This window comes from Prosopis cineraria, unplaced genomic scaffold (assembly GCF_029017545.1).
Source record: "Prosopis cineraria cultivar Desert tree isolate PC_DT_omini unplaced genomic scaffold, ASM2901754v1 PC13, whole genome shotgun sequence".
NCBI classification, from domain to species: domain Eukaryota; kingdom Viridiplantae; phylum Streptophyta; class Magnoliopsida; order Fabales; family Fabaceae; genus Prosopis; species Prosopis cineraria.
In genome coordinates this window covers 8,841,725-8,864,742 of record NW_026555344.1, presented here as the reverse complement: position 1 = coordinate 8,864,742, position 23,018 = coordinate 8,841,725, and the positions used below count along the sequence as shown (strand labels likewise).

At 33.3% G+C, this 23,018-nt stretch overlaps 2 protein-coding genes and 1 pseudogene across 2 annotated transcripts; all 3 read right to left on the bottom strand.

Annotated features, from left to right (window-relative positions):
* Positions 1-380: 380 nt before the first annotated feature.
* On the bottom strand, positions 381-3,312 carry LOC129291637 (zinc finger BED domain-containing protein DAYSLEEPER-like). The gene is made up of 2 exons (XM_054929114.1): positions 3,292-3,312; positions 381-2,579 (listed from the first exon to the last, which is right to left on the bottom strand). Coding segments are annotated over exons 1-2 (2,049 nt in total). The 5' UTR covers positions 3,294-3,312; the 3' UTR covers positions 381-532.
* Positions 3,313-8,043: 4,731 nt separating this feature from the next.
* On the bottom strand, positions 8,044-12,772 carry LOC129291794 (signal recognition particle subunit SRP54 2-like; annotated as a pseudogene).
* A 2,774-nt stretch (positions 12,773-15,546) lies between these two features.
* On the bottom strand, positions 15,547-22,625 carry LOC129291662 (uncharacterized). Its single transcript, XM_054929140.1, has 11 exons — positions 21,971-22,625; positions 21,731-21,799; positions 20,669-20,761; positions 20,295-20,416; positions 18,438-18,633; positions 17,835-18,010; positions 17,442-17,571; positions 16,866-17,026; positions 16,631-16,722; positions 16,306-16,423; positions 15,547-16,099 (listed from the first exon to the last, which is right to left on the bottom strand). Exons 1-11 carry the CDS (start codon positions 22,274-22,276, stop codon positions 16,051-16,053), a joined length of 1,512 nt encoding a protein of 503 aa, XP_054785115.1. The 5' UTR covers positions 22,277-22,625; the 3' UTR covers positions 15,547-16,050.
* Positions 22,626-23,018: the final 393 nt, after the last annotated feature.

Below are 23,018 nucleotides of genomic sequence, written 5' to 3'. Positions count from 1 at the left end.
TATATAAAATCTATGAAAAATCACTATAAGTCGATTATCTAATCCCATACAATACATATGACAACATGTTTAATTGCTACAACAAAAAGAAGGATCTCTCCCCTTCCCAGCTCATTAGAGTTAAAGGGCAACTTAACTCGCCTGTATTATATCTGTAAGAGGCGAGAGAGACCGACATGTAAAAAACTGAATGCAAAGAGGTTGGCTGCGCGTATGAGCAATTAATCAACCTGAGGGATCATTGTTCTCTTGAATAAATCCATAAACCAATAAAGATCAGGAGAATATATTAGATCCATGGCTTTACATGACGCGTAAAAATCTTTCAGGTGTTTTATTGAAACCATGAATACAATAGACTTCCTGTGTACAAAAATAAGTTATTGGTCAAAACGAAGTTAAAATAGGATTAATTCTATACTATAAACAAGTAATACAAAATCAGATATTTAACATCAACAATTGTCATGAACCACATTATCAATAGCTAAAAGCTACTTGAGGGTCTACCTAACCCTTAAAAAACCTGAATCTAAAATTCCATTTTCACAAGTGCATTCGAAACATCCATAGGTAGTGATTCATACTGGAACCAATCCCGGGCACAAATAAGGGCCTCAAGCGTCATAGAGCCTAATGAGCTCCGGAAGCAATTCACTTTTCTAAGTTGTGTGTCAAAAACAGAATCTGCGGAGAGTGTGGAGATAGGTATAGACAAAATATCAGATGCCATTCTTGACAAAGTTGGATACTTCAATCTGTTTAGTCTCCACCAGCTCAGTATGTCAAATTCTTCTGTATTGGGCAGCAGGGGATCTTCCAAATACTGTTCCAATTCTGACTTCATTTGTTGATTACATGAAAAATCAGAGATATAAATGTCAAAATCTGACAGCCCATCTTCCGCATCAAGAAGAGATCCATCAAAAGACTGGTCTTGACATGAATCAGTCCTGATCATACCTTCATTTCCTTCATCCCCATTTGATGTTGTAAAAGGAAGCACTTGCACAACATATTCAAGAAAGAGCTCCCGAAGACCATCCTCAACGATTCTAATCCATGGCTCAGAATTCTCGCCAAAGATTTTAGCAAAGGTAAATTCCACTAGCTTCAGTTTATACCTTGGGTCCATGGCTACAGCAACTGCCAAGACAAGGCAGCTTTCTCTCCAATACTGATCAAACTTCTCTTGCAGAGGCTTAATCAAATTACTGAGGAACGGATCCTGGCTAATGGCAGCATGAGTCAACTCCAACTGAAGTTTTGACACTTCATGGAAGAATAAGTTAGCAGTTGGAAATGGTAGGGTAGTTAAAATATTGGCTGCATCAAACAAATACTTCAAATTTGTGCATAGAGTTTCTATTTGCTTCCATTCACCCATTGACAGAGTCATTCTGAAATCAGGATCAGAAGTATCAAAGCAAGCAAAGACTTCCTTTAATTCACAGGCAGAAACGAGCATATGGTAAGTTGTGTCCCATTTCGTTTTATCATCAATTAAAAGATCCTTCCTACTGGGGACTTGAAGCTGTTGTTTGAGTTCAAGAAACTTCTCTTCATGAGACTCTGACGTTTTTACATATTTCACACACTCACGAACTTTACCAATGGTTTCTCTCATGGCCCATAGTGCATGTAGTGCAAGGCGACTAAGAACACGAGCATAACAATTACAGCTTAATAACTGACCATTGAGGATCACAGGGTTCTTCACAGAAAGGAGGCCTCTAAGACTTCCCATTGCAGTCTCATTTGAGAAGGATTGATCAAGAGCAAGGGTAAATAGCCGTCCTTCTAAGTGCCAATCAGTTAGGCAAGTCAAAATAGAATGACCTATGGAATCATCAGAATCAGGAAATGGTACCATAATAACACTCAGAATTGGTCGATGTAAATTCCAATCAGCATCAATGAAGTGGCCTCGAAGAAAAATGTAACCAACTGTCTGGTTTGAAGTCCACAAGTCTATGGTCAGGTTGACTCGTCCAGGAATCCCATCAATAAGATTTAAAAGATTATTCTTCTCTCTCAGGTAGATGCCAACACAATCTTCTTGAAGAGCATTTAAGCTTGGTACATTGAACTGAGGTTGAAGACTATGTACAAAGTCAATGAAACCCTGGTGTTCCACAATATGAAGAGGATAATCATGCAAGATTATCATCTTAGTAATATCATGGTTGCTTCGGTCCTGATCAAATGATGTTCCAGCAAACCCTGGTGTTGCTCTAGCACGTTTTCTTGGTGGATCAATTATATCTCCAGAACCACTAGTCTTGGGATATAGGCTTCGCTGATTGTTCTGGCGACTTACTGGACAAATTCCCAAGGCAATATGCCGCTTTAAATGGCTCGTGCCAGCTACTTTAGACCCAGTTATGTAAGCAAATGATTTTTTGCACTGTTTACAGTAAGCTCTAGTACATCCAGCTCCAACGGTTTCCACAGTGAAGTGTTCCCATACCATAGATTTCTTCCTCCGACACTTACCTGCTTGTGTTTCTGGATCAGGTTGCTCATTATCATCAACTGGGGTTAGAACAGTGCCAATCTCCATGAGAGCAGGTATCTTCCTACAAAAGGGAAAGGAATGTTAAAAATAAAAAAATAAAAACAATCAATAGGTAGCTTAGCCAAGCAGGCTAATTGAAGAAATCAATTATAAATGTCCTAAAGGAATTCAAAATCAGACAACAAAAATTTATTATCATTTCTTATGAAAGCGAATCACATCCTAAAACATAAAAGGTTTAGTTATTCAAGGTGAGAGATATTTCTTACAGCAATTAGCAGAGATGACCTGACAGAAAACCTTTAGACAGTTCAATTTCTAATTGAAGCAAATTACATTCCAAAACACGATGATCTTGCTACCCATGATTAGAGATATTTCTTGCCTCCAGTTGTAGAGATAACCTAACTGGTAATCTTTAGGCAAAGTTCAACACTTAAATTGTTTCATCAATCATTAACTCTCCACAATTCAGTATCTAGGTCAATAATTTACAAACTTGCAGATCCCAGCAACTATTAATTGTCATTAGATTTCTGCACGCCATGCAATGATTATTCAACTTTTGCTAAATATTAAAAGTCTAACAGGCCATTTAAAATTGTATCAAGGCATCATATTGATAGTTAAGAAATACATACTTATTAGATGCATAATAAAATATTGTGCATACAAAAATGAACTTGGAAACATTTCAATTACATACATAAACATTCAAACCATATTCAGATCTTAAGGGAATATTAGTAGGCAATAGAATTACAACAACTCACATTAATAACGGCTGTATAAACAAGAACTAGAAGATCACAGAAAAAAGATCTTACAGGAGGAAAGTCCCTCATTCTTGTTTTAGCCCAACAAATTGATACAGACTACCTTTCATGAGAGGTAAGAAAAAACAGGGGCGAGGAATCTGGAAGGAAAAAATATGGATAGCCATTAATTGGTTGCTTGCAATCTTGCATATTGTTTAGCAGTTCTATGACAAGGTAATACAACTTAATCCTCATTAACGTTTGCATCCTTGTTGAAGCCCTATAATCTATCAAATCATCTTAGTCACTTAGATGAGATTCTGTTTCCTTTTCTTGACTTTAAACCATTAAAAGGAATCTTTCTATCCATGAATGTGGAACAAAAACTAAAACAACATCATAAATATGGCACAAATCAGACAATATCATCTTAGTCACTTATATTGTTTAGTAGTTCTATGACAAAGTAACACAAATTAAACCTCATTAATGTTTGCATCCTTGCTGAAGCCCTATAATCTGTAAATCATCTTAGTCACTTAGATGAGATTCCGTTTCCTTTTCTTGAATTTAAACCATTAAAAGGAATATTTCTATCCATGAACATGGCACGAAATCAAACAATATCTGTGGACACTCGCCGTATCCAATGGAGTCTTACATTGGATAGCCACAACTAATTCTCGTGGCACTTAAGAAACGTGGTTCTTTCCCCTTCCAAGCTCATTTCTAAGAATGGATCCTCATGCTTGCTTAGTTCTCCACCAATTAGTACCAAAGATAGATCGAATTCTATGAAAGCCCTTAACAGACAATTTTTAAAAATGAGTTCCCCGTGCTTATGTCTTCATCAATATCTTATGGTATCAAAAGTACAATGGAATAACTAGTTTCCACCTTCCTTCTATATTGCTTCTTCACGAAACATGAAAATATCAATCATATCATTTCATAAAGTTGGGCACTGGTACCATGGTTAATAATAGAAAAATTATATTATGAATAAAAAATGGTTCTCAAATTATTCATATCAACAAGATAAAATACTTATGCATACATCTTTATGTTGAAAATCTTCCTTCCCTTTGGTCTTCCTCACCATCCATTCCCAACTTGTAACACCTTCAGTGCTTCCCAACAGTTTCAGTCCTCAATCCATCAGCACTTCATCATTCATGCTACCAAAGAAAGGTAAACTCCAAAAATTGCTTATATATAAAACTACAATTGTTTCTTCAAGTTCCAAATGGCCTTAAAAATGGGAGAAAAACCAAACCTAAAAAAAAAAAAAACATCAGGGCCACAATCAAAGGACTACCATCAAGTACCTTAGGCCTGGCCCATGGGTCATATATCAACATTTTATTGTTGGATTTTTATTTTTTTTTCCCTTTGATAAAATTTTACTTGATGAGATTTTTCCGTCTACTGATATGGCCAGTTCAACCGAAAGGGTAACAAGAGTCCGGCTCCTTCATGGAGCTGTATCTATATTTGACACTTGTCACAGAACTCGTGACACCTCAAAGAATAAAATATAGCACATAATGTAAAACCTACAGCGAGCTGAGGCAGTAGGGTAGGTTGAGATTTGGACAGAAGCTCTAGAGGCTTATTTCCCGGTAACATCTTTTAACACACTGAGCCTGTTATAAGAGTAAATGACTCATTTGCACATTTTACATTTATATTTGTCTGTGTCTATACACACAAACAAACACGTGTTTATGCACGCCACCCATTGTCCTTCATACATGAATTTTTACACGTGCTCAAGTTTATGCCCCATAGTTGGAACAAATATTCCAGCTTCAATACCGCATCAAACGCAGGAATAACCACTACCCCAGAATCATTAATGGGATGCAACGATCATTCTACATCCTCCTCCTTCATAGGTATATAGTGTTGTAACTAATGTCGCACAAAGCCTAATTCTTTTAAAAGATCAAGATGGTTATTTATCAATCATAACCAGTAATAAGATAAGTTTTGATAAAAAAAAACATGGAACGTTCGAAATACTAATAGCCACTATTTCTTGAATTTACAAAGACCAGAACCAATCCATAATTCACCCAAAAAACAAAAAACTCACATAAATGACGACAAATCATGTACAACCTTCAAGTCAAAATCAATTTCGTAACCGTTACAATAACACAGGAAGAAATAGGGATATGAGCGAACGGATTTCATAATTAACTGGGAAGGAGGGCCGGGAAGGGAGGGGGGAAAAACCTTGAAGACGCCGGAGTTCTAGGACCACATGTTACCGCCAGGGCATGCGACGGCGTCAGCAGCCGAGAGAGTGGTGAAAGAAGAGGTTTATGGTTTAGGATCCGCCGAAGAATTTGGAGTATAGAAGACGAAGAAGATCGCTAGCGAAAGTAGTCCGAACAGAAGCCAGTTAAGGGTTTGAAAAGTAAATTGAAAATGATTCTTTAAAGTTTAACCAGCCTTGAAATTTATAAAATTAAAAAAAAAAAATAACAACACCATATCAGACTCATTTCTTGCAAACTGCAATAATCAATCATAATATTTAAAGCGTGACATAATTTTTTTTAAATTTTACGTAACATATGAATAAACATGTTTAATGACAAACACAAATTTGGATTATAAATGAAAGTACCAGATAAAATAAAATAATTGAATTGGCTTTTGTTCTAGTCCTAATTTCTTGAATATGACCTGATTAGAAAATTATTAGCATCATAGAATTAGTAGGGGGCGGCAAGGATTAGTTATTAATTGATATTCATACAAATAAAGTTATTCATATGACTCAATTCAAAGTGGTTATGAAATTACAAGCCATCATTCTAGTAACTAGTAATAGCAGATGTCGTTATCGCCAATAATCAAAGTAATAAAGGACTCAATTAAAAAGTTACAGAAAAGGAAAAAAAAAAAACAAATGAGACAGACGATGACATTGACACTCACAAACAAAACAAAATAAAAAAGAATAGAAACAGGGAATTAGGGATCTTTTTGGAATCAAGTCCTGAGTTTGGCATTTTTTTCCACAATTTTCTTGAACTGCTATATGCCCAAATGAGAGCGTGATGAGAAAGGGCGAGAGAGATTAAGCATGAAAAGTTCAAGAAAGCTGTGGAAAAGCATGACAGGACTTGGGAGCTGTTCTGTATGAATGCTGACCAGTACAAGTATGTGTGTATGTGTATATATATGTACACACACTCTCCACCCACACAAAATCAAGTGAAATTTATAAGATATTTGTTAAAGTATAATAAAAAAGTCCCATATCTTAAATTAATAGAAAAGGATGAGGGGATACAAAGGCACATAGTAAATACTACCTCAAGTAACTTAAGTTATTTTAATATAATGGATATAATTTTTTTTTTTTACATATATTACTACCCTCACAACTAAAAAATGTAAGGTATTTTATGATGAGTTGAATGGTTAAAAATATAATATATTTTTAATTTTTAAGATATAATCATTGTCTTTTTATATAAATATTCTTATTAAATAAATTACTTTATATTTACTTTATAGTAAAACACTATATTAAATAAGGGTAAATATAAGAGATATAGTTAATTTAAAGACAAATAGTTATTTTATTGAGGGATAAAATTTGATTAAAAATATTTTATATTTTTTAATAGAGGAAGTAAGTCACATTTAAATACATGATCAAACTCAATTGAAAATAATATTTTGAAAGGCGTTTTCTGTATTCACATTACTAATGGCCTATACCAACCTTGCAGTCTAGTGCCAACACTTTTTAAATTATGATTGATAGTTCTTGGTACAATCATATGCCAAACTTATCTATATTAACTATTTGGTCATTCAATAAACTTATGATATCTTTTTTATTTTCTGGAGATTTATAGTGTAGTCATATTTCATTAATAAAATTAAAACACCTTTAAAAACTTGTAATTGATTAGAGATACAAACTGATATTAAAAGGAGGGTCAGGAATAGGTCTGAGAACTGAAGGACACAGTGTACAGTCAGGTGAGTTAATTCACAAGTTTAATGAAATATCAACTGCACATTTAACAGTTAGCCACGCTTTTCTTGTGAGCATGAGCAGGTGAGAAATAACAATTATATCACCTCCAACAACAACACAATAAAGAACAATCAAGAGAATGATAGGTTACTTGAGGGGAAAAAAATCAGTGTCCTTGCTTTTAAATTGATGCTTGGGTGGAGAACTTGTTTGAATTTGTTCTGTATTTATATGTTCTTAAAACAGATTTGTAGAATTATGTTTTGGAAATTAAAAAAATAGAACAATCTTGTAAGAATCATTATTTTTTTTTCCCAAAATCATATCTGAGGAAAAAAAACTTAAATGCAAACTATGTTAGAATTATAGGCATAATATCAAGTGGGTGTAGCATAGATAATAGTAGTTTGTGTCCCTTAAACATCATTCCAAGATTTAATTCATGGAGGTGTGCATGAAAAAGCATCTCTTAACAGAGGAGAACCTCTTAAACAATGTTTAAATTTCTTGAGGAATTAGTCTTTTTTTTTTTTTTGAGGAAAAAGCAAATTAAATCTAAAAACAAGATCCTCATGTTGATAATAGGATTTAATATTATGACCTTGTGCGTTATGAGTCAAATTCTTAATGATTAGACTAAACTTTGTTGATAATTGAGTGTTAGTTAATCTTACAGCATAAACTAGCATACAGATCGTTTTTTCCCCGTAACCCATTGAAAATTCTGGCTCGGGATACAATTGCTGAAATTTCTATATTTCAATAATACGGATGGACTAAAGTAAATTATACAGATACAAAAACAGAGCACAATATATACAGAAGTGAAGCATCAATTTAAAATGGAAAAAAAAAATGCCGAGGGAACATTGAAATAATTGGTGCAGAATGGTACACAGCATATTCAAGACAAATATCAATTCAAAGATGTCACATTGATGATTCCAGCTCCTGCATCACATTGCAACAAACTTTGAGCTCCAAATCTTTGGTTAATCTATCAGTCACCGCCACCAAACATTCCCATCATGTCTTTAGAAGATCCCGCCTGTTTCATCAAGTTTTGTAATCCACTTGAGCCTCCAATTTTCAGCGCTTTCATTGGGTTCCATATCTTTGCAAGACGTTTGTACTCCTCTAACATTGCCATCACCTCACTTACCTGACGACCAGAACCTCGAGCTATTCGCATCATGCGTGACTCATTTATAAACTTTGGGTTTGAACTATCCAACTCCTGCAACAATAGCAAACAGATGTTAACAGATAAGCTACAACAAATAGAATTCACATTAATCTTTGCAAAGCTTTATTCCTAGTTCCTAATGCTTGCCTTCATTTGTCATCGAGTCCATCATGGTCATAAAAGGCTTGATTTTAGCCTGTCTTTCCTTCTCTTGGCCTTTCGGCATTAATTGTGCACCAAATCCCGGAAGCAAAGAGAAAACCTACACGAAAAACCACCAGTCAGTTAAAATAAAAGCGCAGTCCCAAATTCCAAAGGAACCAAACATTCATTTCACACACACACATACACACGACTGCTCACAGAAAATTTAAGAAAAAAAGGAAAATAGTTCAATCAAATAAATTTGGAAGCAACAACCTGGCTAATAGGAACCATTTTAAGTATATTCCGAAACTGATCATACATGATCCTCAAGGTGAAATTCCCTTCTGATAGCTTTTGAAGCAGTTCAGGTTGTTGATCCCTAGGAACAGATTCTTGAATTTTGTCCGTAAGGCCAGACAAGTCACCCATTCCTGATTGAGACAACATTTGACATGATCAAAGATACAATATTTGCATAATATTAAACATCTATTACCTATTTCTTTAAAAAATGAAGCATTTTTTGTGGTGGGGTTTGAAAATTTGTAGCACACGGAGCACGACTTAGCTTCAATTGTCTGGACAAAAACAAAAGGTATTCACCTAAAGGACGACGGACAATGGTTTAACATCAAAACCTTCAAACTCATCCTTATGGTCTTCAGTTCCAATGAATGTGACAGGACTCTTTGTTGCTGCTACATTGCATAAACAAATTAGTAAGAAGGATTAAGTAATTAAAACATGATAAACATACAATAATTTTAGAGACACACACACAACATTAATATTAAAAATACTTCAATTAAGTGAACACAAATTTCCTTGTCATGGAGAAATGAAACAGGAAGGAACTTCATGATACTGCAACTTCCACCAGCAGAACTTGTTCTTTGAACCAATTAAATGATTGGCCAATTCTAAGATTTAAAGCATCTTGTGCATTCTCCATATATATATATATATATATATATATTAAAAAAAAGCATATTCTGTCTCAAATTTTAAACATTTAAACACTTCTGGGAAGAAGATGCAATCAGATGAAACGTCCAAAAATATTTTTATTGGAATGCTTAGCAATGTTCAAATTAAAATGTAGATGCAAACAATGAGAAAATGACTAATGTGCCATTGCTATGACTTTTAGTGAACAGAAAAGGGGAGGAATAATATTGGATTACTTTTCGACAAACCATTCGTCCCTGAAAACATTTCAGATCATTTATGCTCTTCACCAAGGCTTTTGACCAGAAAAAAGTAAAAAGGAAAAGGAAAATGCTCTTCACTAAGGCCGCAAACTAGCCATTAAAACCAAAGTAGAATCAATTAAAAGGAAAATTGCCTAGACTACAATCAGATGACTATATTGACTCATCCATAGTCGTGAAAATTGAAATGGAAGACAATTAACCAGAAGCACTGACGCACTAAGAGCTCCACCAGCCTTCGCATGGCCATCCATTTTGGTCACAATTACGGCTCCAACTGCAACATTTTGTTTAAATGCTTGGGCCTGATCAAATGCAGCCTGACCAATATTGTTATCCATAACAAATATAACAAGATCTGGTTCCTGGAAAATGCAAGAATATATATTTTTGACATAACTTTTTAAAACTATATAAATTCATATACCATAACAAAATATACCGTTGTTACTGAAACTTGGCTCATATCTTCAAAAAGAGCAGCTTCTTGTTTGTGTCGTCCACCGGTGTCAACAATTATAAGATCGCAGTTTTCTTTCTTGAATCTTTCCACACCTTCTATAGCAATTTTTACAGGATCTGACTCTGTATAGATGTAAAGAAATGGAGGTATGGCAGCCCTTAATTACTACGACATTCGGATCATTGGCAATGAATTGTAGTTGATACAGAACTTGACAGCAACGAACATGCTGTTCTTTTTGGTTTTAAGTTTCCTTAATGCTGATGATATTGCACTCCAGAAAGAATCAGCAAGACCTCTTGGAAATTAGGTCAACACAATTTCCTCAATTGAGAGAGAGAGAGAGAGAGAGAGGGATAAACAGCGAAGAAACAATTTATATAGAAATATAATTGAGAATGTTCTTAAGTATGAATAAATTTGACGATGTCCTCAAATGATATGTATGCAGCACACTTAGTCATGTAGCATTAATCTTCAGTATGATATGACTCTTTCTCTCTCTCTCTCTACAATTGCATTTGTATTGGTGAAGCAACAGTACTAGATTCTACACTCACATTCCATAAATAATCATGCCAACAAGTACCTTCCATAAAAAGGGATCTTAGCTTTCGTTGCATTTTGCTTCAATTGATCAAAAGCACCATGTTACCGGGCTAGTCTTTCAACCCGTACAGCACTTAAACACTCTTCACTAAAAGATGCTAAGTAAACCTGATTTGTCAAGAATGAGGATGCTTGGTTAAGTTGAGAAAAAAAGAAAACTTGAAAGCAAAGGATAGTTAAGAGAGTTTAGAGAATGTAAAAGTTATATTTCTTGAGAACTCAAAGACAGTTACCAATGAGGAGGGAGATGGTATTTATAGGCCTTCCCTTGAATCTAGAAAATTCCCACCTCTTTAATGAACGGTGGAGATTGAATTGATCCTATAGCTATAATCGATTGTCTAGAATTCTCTTCTAGATATTTACAACAAATATCTAAATATTTATATGGAAATATCTAGAGACAATATTAAAATATTGAGGCTAGAGTTGTGTAAATTTTTTTAGAATATTCTTATACACTCTAGCTCTCTTAAGGTTAACCGGGAGCCTTCTGAAAGATTCTAGAGCGTTCTGGATCACTTTAACCTCATGAAAAATCACAGATCGTGACAACCAAGCCTGAATGTATCAGCACATACTAGTGCAGGTTTCCAGCCTTTCTTCTGATAATAAAATGCATATTTTGTACAAGTTGTAGTTTTTCCAGATCCTGAACCCGTTTTGGAAATAAATAAGCTTACTTAAAATAAGTGTAAAAAGGTATTCTGTTTTATAATAAAGGAGGACCAAGCAAAACCCAGGAAAAGCCTTAGGACTCAGGACAACGATTAGATAATATCTAAAATTCAACATCAAAGTGGTTGATTTGCACCCCTAATCATTTGAATCAACTGGAAACCAAAAACTTCATATAATCCACACTGGGTAAACTTATCGACGAACAAGCAACAAGCCTTGTAAACCAAGAAACATAACAACCCTTGTTTCGCCCTTTTTGGAGTGAAAGAGGGCTTCCCAGGATCCAGCATTTTACAAAGTTCATCAAACACGGCCTGGAACCAAAGGAGTTCACTATCGATCACATAGAACCTAGTGATAAGATATAATAATATGTTGATATTAAAAATATTTTAAAATGTCACGCTCAACCTTGATATTTCAAGATATCACAGCAATGCAAGATAACAATTGAAAATAAACATAGAAAAAGGTGAAAAAGAAAAAAGAAAAAAGAAAGAGCAGCTCCACGATGAATACAACCAAAATTCAAAGCAGAATTGATACCATATGCAACATTCAAAATAACCAAGTATTTCCCCCCTCGCAGAACTTTTGAAAACCAATGTGATATGTTTGCAGTGTCCAGGAAAAATTATAAAAAGGAATGAAGGAAATACCCCATAAAATTTTTAAAATTTCGTCTTTTACTTGACCATAATATCCGGTTATCAAACAAAAATATTCACACCCGTATCCAGTATTTATCAAATATCATACTTGTTGGATGATTTTGCGTTTGCTGTGGTCTGCAGCGAGATTGTCGAGACTGACAATTTTCTTGATGTTGGTCTGCATGTCTCGAACGAGCTTGAATTGAACATCAGCCTGAAGAAGAGCTCGAGTGATCTCATTAAGGCATTCGTTCAAGACCTTCTCATCGATTATGGTTGCATTGCTCATTTGCTGGAGAGCACGCGATATGCTCCCTCCCAACTGTGCTAGAACCATGTTGGCTGCTTGAAGAAGGAACAGAAGGATCAACTAAAATTGCTTTATGAAATTTGGTTTGGTATTGACGTGGCCAATGAATTGATCTCAGCAATTTAAAGAAGGAGCAGAGGCTTGAATCAAATTGTCGGATGAATTTGTGGTTTGATATTTGTCTGGGAAAAGAATTGTAGCATCAGGATTTGGACACTGGAGCTTGACAAAGATCAAGTCGAGCTTGAATCAAACTAACGCATTCAAAATTAGAGTACGGATATATAAAGGCATAGTCGTTATCATTCATTTTTTTAAATATATTTTGTAAAATTTTACTATATTTATTTAAATTTTGAAAATAATTCAATTATAAAAAAATAGATTTCTGAGAAGCTATTTTAAATAGTTTTTGAAAGTGATATATAAGTGAGAATGCCATACAAATATGAAAACATTGATAAGTGCATATTTTATAATTAAAGAGGTATAGATTTTAGTTTGAATTTGATTATACTTATTAAGATTTTATATCTATTTAATTGATATTTATATATTTTTCCCTCATCACTTAATTATAAGATAAAAAGAAATTTTAATACAAAATACACTCATATCTTTTTATCTTTATATTTTGCAGAGAAAAAGAATAAACCAAATAGAAGAAAAGAAGGAAACGAGAAAAAAAAATATATATATATATATATATATATCAAAGTCTCATATCGACAAGAAACAAAAAAAGCAACCTCCACTTTAACTATATATACTCCCTCCATCAAGAGAGAAGGCATCCAATCACTTATCTGAGTACCTCAAGAATTTTTCTGAGATATTTAGAGCTCGTAGAAGTATTATGAAGGTTGAAAGCGAGATCATTGAGGAGTTTCATAAATTATAATTATTTCTTTTCTACTCCTTAATTTTCTCTGTGATCATTTTTTATGATTGAGAATTTTAGAGTGATTTTATTTAATTTTATTATGTGTTTCTAAATTACCCAGTTGGGGTAAGGATACAACGCAATTGAGGAGTTAGTTTTTTATTTCTTTTGTTTTGACTCCTTGAATTTATATTTATGAATAGTTTTTTTTTGTCCCAATTATATTTATTTCTCTTGTTCTTTATATTGATTTAATAACTGGCTACTATTTAATTAAATTTATAGGTAATCTTGATGGACTGGGAGGTGAAAAAGAACTTAGATCTAGAGAAATAAACATAAATGACTAGGCTAGGGATAGTTCTAAAAATTTATGGTAACTTAAACTATAGCTTCACGGTTTAATTAGTTGCTTGGGTATTGTAAGAACGAATTCGACACTAATTAAAAAGGGACTAATAATTCGAAAGAATATTAGGACACTTTAGAATAATTGTCACTATAATTAATTCGAGTCAACTCAAGGGTAAAAACTAGCAACCTATAGAGTGAATCCTAAACCCAACGCTTCAAATGATTGCGTTTTTATCATCATTATTTTCTTGATTTATTTTTATTCCTTATATTTTTATTAAATTTATCCATTTTATCTATTTTCCTTAAACTATTAATTATTTAAATTAGTAAAAGTGTAACTTCCCTGTAGGTTTGACACCTAGAATACTCTGGGTAATTTATTACTGTGATCTCATACACTTGCGAGAGCGATCAAACATATTATAACATTTTAAAATAATTAAATAATAAAGTATTTTCTTATGAACAGGGATCCACAAAGATATTTAAAAATAATTAAATAATAATCACTTTTTATTTTTGTAACTGAATATAAAATAATATCTGCTTTTTAAAATATTTATAAAATAAATATGTTCCAATAAATTTTTTAAGCTAGGTAAAAATTACCTTTTTTAATCTTAATAAACAGTACCATAAAAATACTAAATTTTTTTATAAAATTCTTGGGAGTGTGCTAATGTGTTGGTGAAACCAGAAAGACAATTTTTGATTAATTTTCATATTATATAATAAACATTTTATTAATTTAAAAAATATTTCTTTTTAGAATTATTTTTCATGGTTTTAGTGAGTGAAAAATTTAATAGATTGTATACATAATGGATTTTCTGAAATGCTATAGATTACTTTAATAAAAATAAGGCGAGCTTTCTTTTGAAAATGACGGGTATTTTTTAAATTTTATTTGAGTTGAGTTGTTTTTCCTTTTAGTGATAATTATTTAATATTAAATGCTGCCAACTATATCAAGAGGTACTCAATTCAACTAGCTCAAGAAATTGAATTAGCTCATACATCTATTTAATTATTTATTCAGTTTCATGTTGTAAAATTGCTAATTGCAATATTAAACTAAATATACTAGTCATTTAATATCATAAATAAATACTATGATCTTATTTTTAAAAGCATTAAATAATAATAATAATAATAAATATATGACCATTAAATTAAATAAATCATTAAATGAATAAATAAGATCGAATATGAAGAGATGTATTAAGGAAAGATATATTAAGAATACAAATCCAATATTAATATATCAATTTTGTAATTTAAAATTTTTAAATACATTTCATTAAATGTTTATTTGTCAAAAAGCTACACAATTTCGTTCATGTCATTCTTTTCTTTAAGTAAAAATTAGTTAATTTTTTTTTTGTAAATTCACTAGTAAATATTAAACAAACTATCAAAAGATAAATTATAGATCTAGCATGATGAGAAGTAAATCAGTAAGATTTGTTTTAATATATTTTCCAATTAAAATATATATTTTAAAATATTTTTAAAACATTCTTTAGCAGTGTTAATGATTTAATGATATGGACTTAAATATACGCTTTTAAATTAGACTGGGAGATTCATGTAATTAAGATTTAAAAACAATGGTTAGATTATTTTACTCCAAAACTATAAAAGCAATCTGTTATCTTATCAATATGCGCGTGTGTGTATGCGCGCGTGCGTAAAAATAATCTATCACAAGCTTAATTATTCATAAAACGTGAAAACTCCATTCAAATCCACTACAAGAAGTCATATCAACTTTTCTATTTTTTTTTTTTCCTAACAAAAAAAGACTGATGCGCAAGCAGTCCTAGATCAAAACCACATTGTTGATGATTTCCCAAAGAAATGTAAAGCATTTATTTTCACTTGTGAAAGTTTCTAGAGCTGTGTGTCAATGATTGATGAATGACGTGTCAAACATTATTGGTGACTTCTATCAAAATGTAACACTAATTTTTTTTTTTTTCTAGAGAAATCTGCTAATGGAATAACATTTGAAGAGTTATTCCTACCTTATAACCTTCCTCGAACAAGTACTACTGTGTGAGCAGACTCGTGTCAAAGTTTACAAGTGAAACAAATGAAAGAACACGCAAGAGAAACTGTTGGTTTCTGCTGCGCAATGCTAACAAATTCCCACCAATAGCATCTGAGAGAAATGTAGCCCATAGCACTTGAACTTCCAGCAGTTGTAGGAATAATGAGAATCAAAATCTAGCCTCAATCGTTAAAACCCATGGGATGGGAGTACTACTTCAGGTTATCTTCTAGCCACTTCAGAGCTCCATTTGCGACGGACCTGAAATTCCAAAAGTACTTTCTAGTCAACTCAAAGATATTCGACCTATTTAAGAAAAAGTAAAATTTGAATCCTTTTGGGAATTTATGCCACAAATTTTGCTGGCTAAATAGCCTTCTTTCTGTAACTTGCTTTAAAAGAGGAAAACAATTGGTCAGCATAGTCAGTAATGAAGTTGGACGTGCAGTTTCAAAACAATCTATTACCCAGCAAAATTCTTTAATTTCTTCCATATGTCATCTTGGTCTTCTGACCGTTCAGTTTTTTCTTCAACCACTGTTGGACTTTCAGCACTTTGAAATACAGGGTCTTCAGCCCTTCCCTCTGCAGAGAGTAAAGATCATTGTTTCACAGTTCAAATATATGCAGTCTAAGACTTCCTCTCTATTGCAACTAGTGAACGCAGTGAAAGGACCAGTCCAATTGACATCCATTTTTTTATAAATTCAAGTAAGATATCAAATGATAATAATTTCGTTCCTGTTGGGCAAAAAAATACATTATAGAAGTTCCAAATAATAAACCACCTACTTGAAGAGCGAATGCTAGGACGTGGTTTTGAACGGCTACTTGTTTTGCTGCCTCGTGAAGCAAGTTCTTCAAGCAACTCACGCTCCTTTAAACTGAAGATGCAGAGGCAATTTTGTATAAATTTCCGATATAGATTCACAAAGAGAAGGAAATAGGAAAATACATAAAAGCAAGCACACCCATAAACACACACATTTAGACAGAAAGACAAGAAATTTTTAAAATTATATATTACCTGATACGTTTTGGTATTGTAACTTTAACTGTAAATAAGTGGTCACCACGTATTGATGGTTTGTTTAATTTTGGTGCGCCTTTCCTTTGAAGGACAATGACATCTCCAGGTTGGGTACCAGGGGGTATTTGTAGTTCAGAAATGCCTTCAACTGTATTTACCTGTACAGTGGCTATTATTCAATTAATAGATGGATGGCACAAGGTAATGCTTCAGCACACCCAAAGAAAACAGAAAATACACAGCAATCAAATAGAAAGTAATCTATAAACACCTAAATATCTCAGAAAACTGTGTCCACAAAAGGCTCAAGTCCCAATACAAAAAAATGGACATCTATTAGGTTTATCAAGCAACGATCTGATGAATACAATTAAGGACCAACATATAATGGAAAAGTTGAATCAACTCAATCATATAGCTCTATCATGTCCTAGTTTCCTTCCCAAGGAGGGCAGGGCAGTTGTTCATTAAATCCACAGATAGATATATTACTACAATTCCAGCGTGAAGACATGATGTTAGAAGAAAAATACATGCAATAAAAAAACATGACTACTGACAAAAACCATTTACCTTGATAACAACACCTAGTATGGCATCTAGATAACTGATTGTTATCGTTGAAGAGAGATTAATGCCATCTCTTTGAATTCCCGGAATCTCTTCCACTTCAAGATACACAAATAGATCTCCAGGAGGACCCCTGCAATGACAAGACCAGCAGCTGCTTCTATATCATTTGCTTAGGTAATAATATCATCTGAACTTACAAACACAAATAACTCAGGTAATTTACCACGTAAAAAAATTTGATGAATAGAAAAACATTGTTTTTCATTCCCATTCTACAGCTATAACCAAAAAGTGAAACGTTTAAAAAATGAGATCTACAGTCGATCAAACCATTTGCCCAAAGATTGTAATAATGAGGCTCAATGATCACGTGTAAATAAAGAAACAACATACGCTCGAGGTCCAGCATCACCCTCCCCAGCAACTCTCAGAATGCTGCCCGAGCTCACCCCTGGAGGAACTTTCACTTTAATATTTTTCTTAACCCGAATACGTCCTTCACTATTACATTTACGACAGAATTCAGATATGACTTCACCAACGCCTCCACAGTTTGGACATACTGAAACCTAATGGAGAGATAAAACAAACGATATTAATTTCAAGCAATGGAAAGTGTAAGTGTAAGGCTACATCCGCAAACAATATGGAACAGCATATGCATCTCATGTAATAAATTGAGTAGATGAGGATGAAGCAATATATGCAGTTGAAGGATGTATTGAGAAAATAGGGAGAGAAAAATTCAGGACAAAATATAATATTGAAAGACTCAATGACTTCAATTGACCAGACAGAGACAATTTGCAGCATATGAGATTCTTTCCCAGGAGCCAATGAATGACCAACCCATTACACCGACAGACCTTGATAGTAGAATTAAGGCTCCAGTCTGGGCACCACATATGAAGAATTATTATTTCTTTCTTCTTCACTTTAGCACTAGACATAAAAGGAAGTTTTGCATCCAGATCCATCAAGAAAAAATCAACTTACCTGTGAGAACAAACCAAAAGGTGTTTGTTCAGTCCTCATCACCTGACCCCTCCCACCACAAGTCGAACATATTCTCATCTTGGAGCCAATCTTTGCTCCAGTACCGTTACAAGCTTCACATTTTTCCAAATGGGAAAGCTCAAATTCCTTTTCAGCTCCAAAAATTGCCTCAGAAAATTGCAACAAAAGATCATAACTGTTGACATGGAATAGGAAGTCAATTCAAAATGCCACGCTCTTATAGTAGTAGCATTAATCATGTCAAAGAAAAAGAAATTGGCAAAAAAGCATCTTACAAGCAACCAAAGGTGAATCCAGCAGTGATATATTTCAAAAAGATTGGATGGTCAGCTATAAATTTTTATAGATTAGGGGGCAATAAAATTGGAAGCATTGATCAAGGTAAATAATTGTATTTTTTTTTCATTTTAGCTATATATCTAGGTATTGTGATTTTAAGTTATTTAATATAAGTAACATTTTGAAGGTTGTTGAGCGAAACCTTTTAATTAACAATATTTTTAAAAACTTAATAAACGATATATCACAATGGCATCATATAATCTATGTAGCTAACCCCACCTAGTAGGATAAAGTTTTTTGTTGTTGTTATAATCTAAGTAACATCTTATATCATATGTGAGTAAATTTTACTCCATCAGTTATTTCTTTTTGTTGGAAAGACTGACAAGGCATATATACCGTGATTTATCACATTAATTAATGGAATTTAATGTCATACTGATGATAGTTTAATGACACTTGCTTACTCCCTCTATTCAGTGTTATAAGGCACTTTGTATCAAATTACACTATCTAATGAGTTAGTTAATTGTCTTCAAAATTATACACTCTTTTCATATTTACCCTTATTTAATAGTGTATCTTAATTAGAAAACCTTATTAATTACATCCCATAATTAAGAATATTTTTGAAAAAACCTTATTAATTACACCTTAAAAGACTCAAAATGCCTTATATTTTTTAACATGAGACTTTGAAAAAAAAAAAAAGTCTTATAATATCAAATGGAGGGAGTATTATATAAATGAAGTAATAAGCACGTTAACTTTTTACAATACCCCCTCCCAATTTAATCCTAGATACTCTCAGCTATCAAATCACAAGTGATCCTCTAATCATAAAAATTTACAAGAAATCAATTCAAAATATTAAATAGAATAAAAAAGATAGCATTTGCGTTTAGTTTAGCTTAGAGAGCAAAGAAAAATATGCTCAATACTCATCACTAATCTTCATGCATATATAAACATGTACATCTAGCCAGAAATTCTGATAAGTTCACCATTCCAACTACAAACTTTGATTAAGGACTTTTTGGTCTTAACACTATAATCAATCATTTAAACCGCAGATATTTCAGAGGCTTATTGATGAGTACTTTCCACAAGAAATAATCCTTAAAAAACAATTATCATTTCCATTTTTAGCATGTGAGAATCATTACTAAAAGCCTTTGAGTCTCACCTTATAATTTTCTCCAATTTAATCACCTTCCTTACACCAAACTCCTCCCCAACCCATACAGTGACACATTAAGGAAGGGAGACGAATAGATATATATTAAACATGATAATCAGCTTTATTTTTTACATGCAATCAGAGTGCCCTATTTGCAATGTGTAATGAAAGACATAAACTAGCAATATATAAAATGAAAGTGGGGCTAAAACGCCCACAATGCAGCAACCATAACGAGTCTTGGATTGAAGAATAAATTAGCAATAAATAAAAAGTGTCTCAAGATATGTTTGAAGCAACTACTGAATTTTTTTTATTTTTTATGGGGGACAGAATTCACCTAACACACTCATCCAACTCACTGCATGACTTACCGAATGTCTTCACCCTTAGTAACAGTACTACGGCGACGTGTTCCAAATCCAGTTGGATCCATGCCAGCAAAGCCACCCATACTTGGCCCAAAAAATGTCTCAAACAAATCAAATGGATTGGCCTGCAAGAACAAAGTCAGTTCATTATAAATTTCATAGAAGAAGAAAATCTAGGGGGAAAGATGTGTCATTTGGCATGTATTTCAATTTGGGCCCACAAAGAAGACAACATGCATACAGGAATGTCAATGGAAAATTCCTCAAAAAAGAAAAGGTTCGATCAACCTTAGGCATGTACCACCAGCTAATCATTACAAATTTAACATTGAAAAACCAAAAAAATAAAAAATGAAAATGAAAAGTCATGTGAATACCGTATAAGCATTTGATGCTCCTCCTACCGTACTCTTAACTCCAGCCTCTCCATATTGATCATACAAAGCCCTCTTTTTATCATCTGATAGCACCTGACAGTGTTGTACTTCAGAATTGAAAGGACAATAAAACTCAAAACATTTTTTTTGGGGGGGGGGGTTTCTAAATCCAATGGCATTTTAAGGCACACATTCATGGCTTTGTTCTGATATAATGCAGCCATTTTTCAAAACGTTCACCAGCTATTGCACATCTATATCACTTGAAAAATCCAACAAGAAATGTGCGAATCAGACTCTAGCCACCAATGTTTTGATGGGAATGCCTCTTTGGTCCAGGCTTTATAACATGTTCTTCAAAAGGATTGACATGCCAATGGGGAGTAGCAAAAGACAAGGACAGAACAATGAAAGTATGAATATAATTTATGGGCAATTTAAGAGCATGGAGATTAACGTAAACTGTGTAATATTGATGTTTAATAAGAAAAAGGGGTTTTCTTTTCACCCCTTTCTATCAGTTGAAGATTAGAAAAGAAAAAATTTCATCCCATGGGGGAAAGTTTTTCAAACACAAAGTCGAGTCATCACACTTAGCCAGTAGAATCTTTCACATTTCAAGTAAATCAGCTTTGAGAACTAATAGAGCGGTACATGTATCAAATTCAATTTCATAAACTATAAATTACTGAATCATCCTGGGCATCAACGTCCTGCCCCTTGAGCCCAGGGGCATTTTAAATGCAGTTACTGAACACCACATTTAGAATAATTAACACCTGTTTGTACCATGTGATGATTAGTTACACCAGTACACCTACCAAAGATAAAACATCGTAGACGCCTAATACTTTCTCATCAAATAATGAATTGCTTCTGAACGTGTTGTTGAATGCATGCCATTTTAGTAAAGAGCCATACAGGTTGTTCCAGTGCATTACAAGGAGTTTAAAATAAGCATCACTTATGATGGCTTATAAATCGCATGATGATATAGGTGCTTAAAAATTGAAAGAGGCATTGAATAACTCCAACAATCAACACTGTACTGTCCATGCATACCTCATATGCAGCACTAATTTCCTTGAACTTGTCAATAGCTCCAGGTTCCTTGTTCACATCAGGATGATACTAAGGAGAGGACAAGAAATTAAAAATTAGCGCAAGAAGACTTGAGTTTAGGCTCGAAACTCTAGTTCTAACAACTAACAAAATTTAGACAATGTTCATCAGCAAGAGCAAATCATTAAGAGGATCAAAGATAAATAAATAATCCGAAATCCCTCAATGAAGGTTTTATACCTGACGAGCTAACTTTCGATAAGCCGCCTTAATCTCCTTGTTAGTCGCGGATTTGGAGACTCCAAGAGTAGCATAATAGTCGCCAGAAGCAGCAATCGCCGTTCGGAAGGTCCTCGAGGAGGACTTATTATTTAATGTCGAAGAAGAAAAATAAGAAGGTGAATGAATAGAAATGAAGTTCTTATGGGTCCGAAGATGGACACCACCACACAAATAAGACGACGACGACGACGACGAAGAAGAAGAAGAAGAACAAGCAGAGGAGGGATGAAGATAAGGTCGAAAAGAGAAAGAAACAACGGCCATTGAATTCAAAAGAAGCAAAAAATGTTGTGATGATTCTGTATTCTAGGAGAACAAGAAGAAGACAAAGAAGCACTTGAATTTGTTCATCTTTTTACCCGAAAGGGCACAGGGAAAGGATCTGAAGCTACCAAAGAAAGGCTTTCTAGGAACAGTTTCATAGCTTTTGAAGAGAATAGGGAAGTAGAAAGTAAAGGTGAAGTGGGGCCACAAAGATAAGTTATGGAATGTGGAGCTGAGGAAGACAGTGCCGGTCTACCAGCACTGTGTAACACAGCTATTTCCCCAGCAAGATGAGGACGGAAAACAAAGAGGAGAAATTGCCAATAGGGCCACGAGAAGGAGGAGGAGAGACGAATTTCTGAAACTGAATAAGGAAAATATAAATAAAATTAGAGGCGGTTTAAATTGATAGATATAGTTCAGGTTTGTTTCTTAAAATAAAATAAAATGAAATAAATTAAAAAAAAGTAAAAATAATATAATTAAAAAAAGATTAGTGAACATATTTATAAGAAAGAGAAGTAATTTAATTTATGAAATTAAGAATTATAATTCATAAAATTTTTAAATGATATAGTAATTTTTATATTTATAATATATATTAATGATGGGAAAAGGTAATTGAGTTCGTTTTTATTTTAATTTTTTTAATTTAATTTATTTTATTATATTCTAGTAAGTAATTATGATCATAGATTTTAGATTTACATTTCAAATCTTCGATTTAAAATTCATATATTTA